Raw genomic sequence first — 11,819 nt, 5'->3', positions numbered from 1 at the left:
TGATTGGATGGAGAAGAGCTCGGTGAAGTTGGGCTGGGAGTCTCCCAGGAAGGATCCATTCCCGTAGGCATGGTGAGGAAAGCTCTCCACCCCTTCGCCTCCTTTTGGACTTGACAGGAGGATCCCGATCTGAGACGTCCGCACATGGTACGGGAAGTTCTTGTTGGCTGCCGACGGTCGCGTTATGACCTGCAAGAGTGCAGCCTCAGGAAGTACTGACGTGGACGAGTGAAGCGGAACCAAACATCACGTTTTTAAGTCTTACGCAATCTCTGAAACAAATAAGTTGATCAAGTAATTCTACACTTGATCAAACGTAATTACTGACTTGAACTGCCAACCATCCACTATTTCGAAATTTAGGTTTCGAAAGGTCGGACTACTGCGTGATGAAGAGCAACAAAGTGGCACAAAGGGCGACAACAAAAGACAGAAAGAGAGGCTGACAAAGTGTGTGACAAAGGAATTATGAAGCTGTTCAATTGTGACGCATGAAGGAGACAACTTCAGAGGTTTTAGTTCCCAGGAGGTGGGGGGGGCTACCGTTTAACTATCCACGTCACAGCCACTGTTTAACTAGCCGTCTTGTACATGTTGTTGTGTTTATTTAATCAAAAGTTTAGAAATCTTTCAGTGTCGTCTCCGAAATATCCTATGTTACCATGTGGTTTACCGCGGCCTATGTACGTATGCTTTTCAAACACGATGCTTTACATCGTAAAAGTAATCAAATACAAGCGTACAAAATAGCAAACCACAGTAGAAAGTGGGTCCCAAAAAGCAGAGTTCGGAAAAAACAGTTAAAAATACATACAATACAATACAATAAATAGTTAAAAGTACAAATACAAAAGACCAAATTAAGAAAGCAATGCAAAAGTGAGTTCCAAAGGGAGGGGTCGGCAACAGATTAGTGTGCCCCCTCCAGGTTCAGTGGGGGACAGAACGACAGTCAGGAGGTTCTAAGGAGTGGAGCATACAGGAAGGGGAATGGGGTGTAGCAAGCCTTAAAGGTAAGAGAGGACCTGGTTGTGAAGTGCTTTAAGGGGCGAGCAAGAGGATTTTTAATCTCGCTTGCTTCACTTTTCAGAGAAGAGGCGTTCAAACGCTAGATTTTGTTACACTTTGTCATGCCATCACAAAGGAAAAATCTTCCCTGTGGACATGATGCCGTCGCTTCTGATACCATGTAGGTGCCACCACATAAAAAAAGCTTTGCAACACATCTTTAAAAAAAATGTCTTAGCATCAAAGGTACGCACCAGAAAGACGATGTGAGCGTAGAGGTGGATGCCAAGCTGAATGCCGTTGACTATCTTCTCCCGGGCCCAACGAGGGATGCCAAAGTTGGCGATGAGAGCCATCACCGGCACGGCAAAGAACCTGATGGAAGAGGAAGAAGTACAGGAAGCATCCCAGCTACCCAATGGCAGTAATAATACAATGGAGCACGTCAACGTTCAATGTTCCCAGGGCCATAAAAACATTTTCATTCATTCATTTTCTACCACTTATGCTCACGAGGGTTGCGGGATGTGCTGGAGCCTATCCCAGCTGTCTTCGGGCAAGAAGCGGGGTACACCCTGGACTGGTCGCCAGCCAATCACAGGGCACATATAGACAAACAACCATTCACACCACACTCACATTCATACCTATTCATACCCTACAGAGATGGCCGAGGGTGGAATCGAACTCGGGTCTCCTAGATGTGAGGCCTGCACGCTATCCCCATTCCCAAACATTAATTCATTCATTTTCTACCGCTTTTTCCTCATTAAGGTCGCGGGGGTGCTGGAGCCTATCCCAGCTGTCTTCAGGCTTGAGGCGGGGTACACCCTGGACTGGTCGCCAGCCAATCACAGGGCACATATAGACAAACAACCATTCACACTCACATTCATACCTATTCATACCCTCCAGAGATGGTCGAGGATGGAATCAAACTCGGGTTTCCTAGCTGTGAGGCCTGCACGCTAACCACTCATCCACTGTGCAGTCCCATTTCCAATCATTTCACGGAAAATACACCTCTAAAGTTGCACTGAAGTTCAAGACGCTTTTTTGCAAGCGTTATGTTATTACTTATTAGTTAAGACTTATTAATGTACTTCAATGGGGTAGTTAAGAATATATATAACAAGTTAGCAGAAACACATTAAAAGCAGTAAAACAGTGTGGTACTTTGTTGTTTTTAACAGGGGTGATCAATAGCAAAATGACATATGTGAGGTGCATCTGACATCCATCCATCAATTTTCTAGTATGTCACTTGTCCTCATTAGGATCATAGGGGTGTGTTGGAGCCTATCCCAGCAAACTTTGGGCGAGAGGCGGGGTACACTGTGGACTGGTGATTGGTTGCCAGCCAATCACAGGGCACAGAAAGACCAACAACCACTCACATTCATACCTATGGACAAATAGGAGTCGCCAATTAACATCTGAGATGCGACTCTATTGTCTATATTTCTATATGTGACTGTTTATTAGCCACGGGTGAGGACTCACCATAGCGTGTAGGTGGTGAAGAACGGGACGTAGAAGGGCTGCTTTTCGGGGTAGTGCTTGAGAGAGACCAGCACGGCATAGCAGAACCACACGTAGGCCAACAGCTGCAGACCCATCAGCCCGTAGCCGGCCGGGCTGTCGTAGGCGTACAGAACCTCGCCCGGATCGAAGAACTGAAGGATGAGAAACACACATTTTGAGGCTGCATTCTAATCTGAGGCACAATTACCAAAGATGGATGCTTCACAGTTCACAGATGTGAGTGTGTGACATTGACACTGCAACCCCACCCCCCTAACCCACCCACCCAACCACCACTGTCCTTAATGCACACATCTAGGTCATGCGCCGGTACCAGATTGCATTTCACAGTCCGGTGACTGGAGAGCCCTTCTGGGTTACCTGCTGTTACATAATGCATCGGCCCAAAAGCTCACCTCTGAGCTTCTTGCGATCCGACCAACCAATCAAGCGCAGCCTGTTGAGTTTCATACTGCGATTTGGAGTCTTGGTATCGCTGTAACCCAGTTTGGCTTATTTTTAGTGGGAGCTCCCCAGAGTATGGAACTCTTTTCTTTCAGGAGGAGGAAAATGACTACAGGGCTCTATGGTTATATATAGCTGGAACACTTCCAGAACCATAATCCCACTGGACCATTACTGTGTTATATGCCGAGACTGTACTCCACTGTCCCAATACACGGTACTGTGCTTTCTCTACACGCACCTGGCGTGTTATTAATTCATCGCCTCATATGCTGAACAGTGGAGCCATCTTTAAATCTTCACACATGCAGCATAATTAATGAGGGTTCAGATTGTTTGCTCCATGTACGAGTCCAAATGTCAAAAGTTATTAAATGAGCACCAAATAATAGAAAATGCTGTGTCAGCAGCAGCAACAACAACAACAGCAGCTGCTCTCCCAACCATCAGTTTTTTAATTTGAGGATTATCTTCCACTTGAGTCGACAAACCCTTGATGAATTTGTACTACAACACTGCAACATTTAGCAGCTCGTAAAAAAAAAAAAAAATCAACAAATCGTGAAGACCTCATACTTGTAGCACACGTATTAAATGGAGGAAAGACAACTGTGGAGGATTAATTCATGTCATAGAATAGCTGCCCTTTGAAAAATAATATTGTTGTCTTTAAAAGTGGGGAAAGCGTCTGATTATCCTGGATTTTCATCAAACTATGGAATGGATTGAGTAAGACCCTCAAACAATGCACAACGATGAGCCAATTCAAGAAACAATACAAGCAGTTGATGTTTGCTAAATACAAGGATGAAGAGTCTTGAACCAGTCATGATGTGCTATACATATCACTATATTGACACTTACTATGGTACCCATTATGTCATTGGATGGTCATATCACCTTGTACTTCGGTACGAGGTGCATTATTAAAAAAAAACTAAAAAAAAAACAACAAAAAAAAATTAAACTGTATTATGGAAAGCAGGAAGTGAACAAATGTAACAGTTACTGATTGTAAAAGTACCAGAAAACTAAAAAAAAAAAAAAACAAAATTTTTTAAACTGTATTATGGAAAGCAGGAAGTGAACAAATGTAACAGTTACTGATTGTAAAAGTACCAGATGGAGGGGTAGGATTTAATAAGCTTTGCTTCTTCCTACTCCTTTTGGACATGTGGAACTGTGAACTGATTATGTGATGCATTCAATTGTAATCTGATGCATGTTCAAATGAAATAAAACCATTACCATTACCATAATACAGTAAGCGCTTTCACTTTCACTGTTATGTTTTCCGTATTTATAAATCTTTTATGTTTTTTTGCAAGAGGAGATGATGCAACTGCACACTAAAAGAGGCAACTTTTAGATCACTTTTAAGACATAAAAATAACCACAAGGTGGCAGAAATGCATTTGATCAGAGCTTGGCATGTATTTTGCATGTAAAAACACTTATTCATGTTATTCATTGTCTCTTCACTCAAAAGTAGAGCAAACAAATGAGGGAGATGTTTGATTTTTCTCACGTTCGGTGATAATAAACAGACTCTCGGGACACATTACTGTTAGAAGGTCTTTAAAAAGTCCCTTCTGCATAATAATGATAGTTAAATCATGATTGAGTGGTGGTGCATGAGTCACGTAGTGTGCTTGCCCATGTACCTCAGCCTCATAGATGAAGAGGATGACATATGTGATGGTGTAGACGGTCATGTAGATGCTCAGCTTTACCGAGCCGCTGTGACTGATCCTCGCCCTAATGCACACAAAGGGGGTCAAAGTTCAGCCATCGTTTAGGCCGTGATAAAGACAGAGAAGACATATTTAGGGAGGGAGGAGAAGGAAGACATGTTTGGGATTAATAGTCAACCAAAAGCAGCTGCTTGGCTCATATTCCATGACTCAAAAATGCATCATCATTAGAGCTTTATTTCCTTACAGGGACAAAGAGTAAACACAATAACATTACTTCACAGCCGCTCACCTGGTGACAGTGAAACCTTTGCCCAACAGTATAAGCATGAGGAGGAACACCAGGAAACTGACAGAGAAGAGTAATTTCCCTGAAGGGACAGAGAAGAGACATCGTGAGTTGACATGAGGGTAATTAGACTGGAAAAGGAAAATAAATAAATAAATCTCACACACACACACACACACACTCAAATACATGAACCTTCATTCAAACAACTATTGGGACTGCCTGCCATGACACCTCCAGGAAGTGAAAATGGAAAATGATATGGAGTTGGGAGACTTAACAAGATTTCAATTACAATGGAACCATTCGCAGTCCAACCATCCGTGTGTGTGTGTGTGTGTGTGTGTAACATTTATGCTTTCTGGGAAGATTTTCAAGTGTGTTATGTTGGAATTTATTTATGTCCATTCATCCAGGTCATGTCCATACAAAAAGGCGTTGTTATTTTTATTTTCTAACATTTAACAACATGATTTCAGTGCTGTTTTTAAACATGTAAATGTAACACAGAGGCCATTTTTTTCTGGCACTTTGACGTGGACAGACTTTCTTTTTTTTTTTTTTTTTTTTTTAAATGGCATTTTGTATGAATGGAGATCTGATGAACATTTAAGTGGGGATGATATTCATTTATACGAGATGATTTCATGTCCATATAAACACTGGTATGTTGAGAAATGTTTATTTTTACGCTTTTTTTAACGCCTTTTTAACAGATTTAACGTCACAAAAGAACAATAAAAGGACTCTGCAGCATCCGCTGTAGAACAACCAGGTTTAGAGACAGCTACTCCCCCTGGCCATCAGACTGCTGAATGCCAAATAAGCCCCTCTACCTGCCCATACGCACACGCAAAACTTTAAATTATTATTATTTATTCAAAATTATTTAAATTATTTGTGCAATTTACTGTTTACGCAGTACATTGTTCATATTTGATATAATCTATTTATTCACCACATTATTATTATTCATTACGGGAGCCATGCAACGACATTTCGTTGGCAATTTCACTGCTGTGTTATTGTGCAATGACAATAAAGAAAGTCTATCTATCTATCTTAAGACATTAAAAACATGTCCAATGATTTTAGTGCCTTATGTGTACCAAGTTAATTTTGTACACTAACAGATGTAAAAGGGTGTATTTTTGCACAACTAATCAAATCCCCTTTTTCTAGCTCTGAATGGTTAAATAGCACTTTTTATAGTACTTAATGCCACTTTGTATGCAGATTTAATCTTCCCTGCGGCCAGAGGATTATAGAGTGGTGGTGTTAAAGTGTGTTTGCCCCCTTTCCTGATGTTCCTATTTCTTTGTCACACAAAACAATGTTTCAGATAAACAAATCTAAATATTAGTCAATGACAACACAACAGAACACAATATGGAGACTCTTACAGTGCTGTGGAGGAATTTCAGTCTGTTCTAGTTTTGCAGAATTGGTGTAATTCAGCCACATTGAAGGGTTTTTCAACATGAATTTTCTCTTTAAGGTCATGCCACAGCATCTTAAAATGATTCAGGTAAGGAATTTGACTAGGCTACTCCAAAGTCTTCATTTTCTTTTTCTTCAGCCATTCAGAGGTGGACTTGCTGGTGTTTTGGATCATTGTCCTGCTGCAATTAGGTATCAGCTTGAGGTCACCAACAGAGGGTTGCACATTCTCCTTCAGATTTTTGGTACACAGCAGAATTAAAGGTAGAATTTATCACAGAAAGTCCTCCAGGTCCTGAAGCAACAAAACAGCCCCAGACCATCAAACTACCACCACCATATTTTACTGTTGGTATGATGTTTTTTTTCTGAAATGTGGCGTTACTTTGACACCGGATGTAATGCAACACACACATTCCAAAAATGTAAACTTTTGTCCCGTCAGACCACGTTTTGTATTTTCCCAAAGGTCTTGGGGATCATCAAGATATTTTCTGGAAAACCTAAGATAAGCCTTAATGTTATTTTGGTTCAGCAGTGGTTTTGGTCCTGGAACTCTCCCGTGAAGTCCGTTTTGCCCAGTGTCTTTCTCATGATGGAGTCATGAACGCTGACCTTAACTGAGACCAATGAGGCCTGGAGTTCTGTGGATGTGGTTGTGGGGTCTTTTGTGACCTCTTGGATGATTCGTAGCTGTGCTATTGGGGTAATTTTGGTTGGCTGGCCAAGCCTGGGAAAGGGCAGGAAAGGTTTCACCACTGTTCCATGTTCTCTCACTGTGGTTTGCTGGAGTCCCAAAGCTTTAGAAATTGCTTTAACCTTTTCTACACTGATATGTTTTAATGGGAGCGGAAATTACTTTTCCACACAGGCACGGGTAGGTTAGGATTTTTTTTCCTTCCTTACTAATAAAAGGTTTCATTTAAAAACTACATTTTGTGTTGTCATTGACTAATATTTAGATTTGTTTGATGATTTGAAACATTTAAGTGTGATAAACGTGAATCAGAAAGGGGGAAACAGTTTTTCAGACCACTGTATACTGTAAATTTGTCAGTCATACAGTAGGACCCAAAAGTCGTGAATTTAAGCAATATTTTCTGCATCCTTACTCTGGGACAAAGGCAGAAGACAGAAGGAGGAGGAAGAACTCACCGAGTATTTTCAGGCTGCCGTTGCCGACTCCATCCCGTGCATAGAGGCCCCAGTAAACACAGTGGAACAACAGGCTGAGCACTGGCGAGGAGAGAATAAGTGGAGATGTGGAAGAAGAAGGTGAGAATGTAGGTTCAAACAGGAGTTGGAGGAAGAGGAGGGGGGTGAGAGGGGTGCATGGGAAGTGATTTAAAGAGGGTACAGAGGTGAGATAAGGAGGGAGAAAGAGATGAGCACAGCTGGTCATTGTGCTTTGCTGAGCACTGTGTAGCACACAGAGGATTTCAGATGATAAGATCTGTGCTGCTTGAGTGTGGATTACTGCGGGCGTGCACTCATTGTCATCCTGCAGCAGGAGCACGTCTTCAAGCATGAAATACTTCCTAGTGTGTGTGTGTGTGTGTGTGTGTGTGCACTCACCCTCTACACCTGCCGCCGTCATAAACATTTTGTAGGTTGTGTGAAGAAGCTGTCTCCCCTTCAAATTGTCTGCAGAGGAAACACATAAAGGCACGAGGTGATGGCAGTGTGTTTATGTGGACTGACAAAGAAGAAAAAAAAAAAAAAGGAAAGAAGGAGCTGTGCTAACAGATGGTGGTGCAGGGAGAGCGAGACGCGACAATGAGAAGCTGGCAGATCGAGGTGGAGCGAACGCTAAATGAGCATGCATCCATCTCGCAGGTCTTCTTCGCTCATCTGTGAGGATTTCACGATGTAAAGAAGGCGCAGGGGGGAATTTGCAAATGGGAAGTAGGTCGTAAAAACATTCATGCGTGCCCCCCGGTCGCCCAGTGTACGTGATCCTGTGTCCTTTGGGTACGTTTACAAAATGACAACAACCTACTAAAAAGGTGGGAAAGTTTCACATCCAGATGTTCACAGATAGGAACACTGCAATTAGCATGCCAAGGCCACTTTTGGAGATGTAAAACCGCCACACTATATTACATTACAAATGCATTGCTGTAGATGACCACAATGTACGCCACAAGTTTTTTCCCACTCAAGTTATTAAACACCACCCTCGGAGTTTGCATGTTCTCCCCGTGCATGCGTGGGTTTTCTCCGGGTACTCCGGTTTCCTCCCACATTCCAAAAACATGCTAGATTAATTGGCGACTCCAAATTGTCCATAGGTGTGAATGTGAGTGTGAATGGTTGTTTGTCTATATGTGCCCTGTGATTGGCTGGCGACCAGTCCAGGGTGTACCCCCCGCCTCTCGTCCGAAGACAGCTGGTATAGGCTACTGCATACCCCGGAACCCTAATGAGGATAAGCGGTATATGCAACTAAATCATTGTGGTTTCTGTTGTCAACTTCTCCCATATCCGTGTTACTATAAATCGCCTTTCTAAAATCTGACATTGCTGTTGGTCAGGTACAACTCAGGAGTACCCCAAGGCTCTGTTTTAGGTCCACTGTTGTTTTTCTTGTGACATATTTTATTATTATTATTATTAGTTATTTCTTAACTGAATATGCACCCACATTCCACAAACATGCTAGGTTAATTGGTGACTCAAATTGTCGATAGGTATGAATGTGAGGCCTATTGGCTATAGACAGCTGGGATAGGCTCCAGCACCCCCTGCGACGCTCGTGAGGCTAAGCGGTAGAAAATGAATGAATGAATGTTATTAAACAAGTTGCTCTACATAATCATCAATAAACAAAACACACATGAAAACTATGAATCCAATCTATTTTAGTGGGATAACATTGCGTGTGAATGACTAAAAGTCATTGGATTGAATTGGATCTTCCGACACAGTATTTGAACCACGAGGAGTAAATTGCCTTGCAAGGATAGCAGGGAACATTCTTCAATCCTCAGCTGCACCAACTTTGCAGATAAAAAAAAAAAAACTGTGCCTAGTCACTAATGACAAAACAACAGGACGTCACTGTTGGGAGTAAAAATAAATAAATATTCGGAATAAATTGTTGTTCCCTTGAGGTGCGGCTCACATCACTGAAATGCTCCATTTAGTTGTTCATGTCATCTTCAAATGAGATTGTGAGCTTTATCCTTGACCTTGGCATCATTCACCCATGGCTTTTAAGGCAACATGAAGGGATGATTCTTGCGAAATGACATTTGAAAAATGGAAGTTTGACCTGAGGCAATGACTCCATCTGCGAGGGAGTGTGTGATTTGAATGAGAGCTCAAGAGGAACTACTGCAATAAACTAACGAAAAATGTTATTAGATTTTAAAGGGTATTCGCAACTATGTTAGATTTAGGTTATGTTTTGTTCATAATTTGTAAGGTCATGAGCAAAAACAAGGCATAAGCCAAGGAAGAACCTGTTTGGTTGGGATCCGGGTCATGGTGCAACTCGAGTAATTAATTCACGTCAAGTACACTTCACAAATGTCAATACAGAGGGTTTAATTATTGTTTGGCCATGTTGGAGGCCTGCGGAGTCTACCTATTGGAGGAGAGGCATCCATTTCTACCGCCTGCAGCCTCAAATGTCTGCATCCTGTGAGGCCATCAGGCTTTACACGCATTCTGCAAAGCATCCTTTCACCGGCAAATTAAAATTTAAATTGAACCGATATGAAAACAACCTTTTTCTCCTCAAGTGTGCTTTCCAAAAATGTTCTAAATAGCAAAAAGTGGCGCTCTGTTCTAAATAGCAAAAGTGCTGCTCGGTTCGTGGCTACAGAGCTCTTTAGCAGCGTGCGGGGAGAACATGAGAAGCTACTCTTATGGCATCAAGAAAACATGCTGCTGTTATAATAGACTGTACGGCAATGGCACTAACTGACAGGTACTTACAGGCAAAGTAGCAGGAGAGCAGGAACACCATGGAGAAGATGACCAGGAAGGTGATGTCTGTCTCCAAGATTCCTGAAGGAATAAGCCATGAGATGAGGTAAGGGACAGAAATAGAATCATTAATGAGGAAGGAACAGGTGAGGTGACGGAGTCAATGAGGAGTAGATGGAGGAGAAGAGAATGACAAAAAAAAAAAAAGAAAGCCGATCGCGGCTACTCTTCTCAGTTCATCCGTCATCATTAATTCATGTAGCTGTCGGGTTATTATCGTCATTTGTCCACTTCATTGCGCTTTATTGGCCGTGCTAAGTGGCACCGAGCTTGTGTTTGTGGCCGATTCGCACAGCAATCATTCTCTCTTACCAAATTCATCTGCGGAGAAGTGCTGTGTCCAGAAAGACTGGCCGTTGGTCAGTTTCATCTCATATTCAAGCTGCAGGCCATCACCCTGTATGGGGGGGGGGCACAGAAGACAGTGTAAGTCCAAGTCAGCCAGGATAGGCTAGTCGCTTTAAATGACATTTGTGGTGCCTTGCATGGGTTGTTGTCAAAACGCACTGAAGGACATGCTAGTGTTGGAACAGTGAAGCTAATTCCTTTATTTTTGCTGTAGACTGAAAACATTTGGGATTCACATTAAAAAATGAATATGGAACCAGAGATCGACATATCAGATTTAATTTCAAGGTATGGTATTTACAAGGGGTGTGACAATTCGTTTGAATTCTGATTCGATTTGCGGTTCCCAAAACGTTTCAAGAACCATATTGATTCATTTAGATTGAAACAATCTGAAACGATTCAGCTAAAATAATGCATAAGGCTTTATGCATTTAAAACAACCAATTACCTAAAATTGTCATCCAATACTTCTCTACAAGAGAGGAGAAATATGATCTCAGGGAAGAACTACATTTGAAACACTGAAATGCTAGGACTACATTAAAAAGCCATAGCATTTCAGTATGTGGAATCAAACTATGGAATGGATTGAGTAAGACCCTCAAACAATGCACAATGATGAGCCAATTCAAGAAACAATACAAGCAGTTGATGTTTGCTAAATACAAGGATGAAGAGTCTTGAACCAGTCATGATGTGCTATACATATCACTATATTGACACTTACTATGGTACCCATTATGTCATTGGATGCTCATATCACCTCGTACTTCGGTACGAGGTACATTATTAAAAAAACCCCAAAAAAAACCTTAAACTGTGTTATGGAAAGCAGGAAATGAACAAATTAGTTCCTGATTGTAAAAGTACCAAATGGAGGGGTAGGATTTAATAAGCTTTGCTTCTTCCTACTCCTTTTGGACATGTAGAACTGTGAACTGATTATGTGATGCATTCAATTGTAATCTGATGCATGTTCAAATGAAATAAAACCATTACCATTACCATTCAGTAAATTTAAATCCAATGTTACTATGAAATAAATACTGGGCATT

The 11,819-nt window shown here is 41.7% G+C and overlaps 1 protein-coding gene across 1 annotated transcript in view; it reads right to left on the bottom strand.

Annotated features, from left to right (window-relative positions):
* Positions 1-11,819, bottom strand: part of tmem145 (transmembrane protein 145) — a 34,643-nt gene that overhangs the window by 4,704 nt on the left and 18,120 nt on the right. The window contains exons 6-14 of the mRNA XM_058054142.2: positions 10,726-10,810; positions 10,363-10,434; positions 7,996-8,064; positions 7,576-7,656; positions 4,984-5,062; positions 4,662-4,755; positions 2,512-2,684; positions 1,263-1,383; positions 1-189 (exon numbers count right to left, since the gene is read on the bottom strand). Of these exons, the coding sequence (XP_057910125.2) occupies positions 1-189; positions 1,263-1,383; positions 2,512-2,684; positions 4,662-4,755; positions 4,984-5,062; positions 7,576-7,656; positions 7,996-8,064; positions 10,363-10,434; positions 10,726-10,810 (963 nt within the window). The remainder of the gene's footprint in view (positions 190-1,262; positions 1,384-2,511; positions 2,685-4,661; positions 4,756-4,983; positions 5,063-7,575; positions 7,657-7,995; positions 8,065-10,362; positions 10,435-10,725; positions 10,811-11,819) is intronic.

The sequence above is a fragment of the Doryrhamphus excisus genome, linkage group LG5 (genome assembly GCF_037039965.1).
Source record: "Doryrhamphus excisus strain RoL-2023G ecotype Guam linkage group LG5, RoL_Dexc_Guam_v1.1, whole genome shotgun sequence".
Taxonomy (NCBI): domain Eukaryota; kingdom Metazoa; phylum Chordata; class Actinopteri; order Syngnathiformes; family Syngnathidae; genus Doryrhamphus; species Doryrhamphus excisus.
This window is presented reverse-complemented; position numbering and strand designations above follow the sequence as displayed.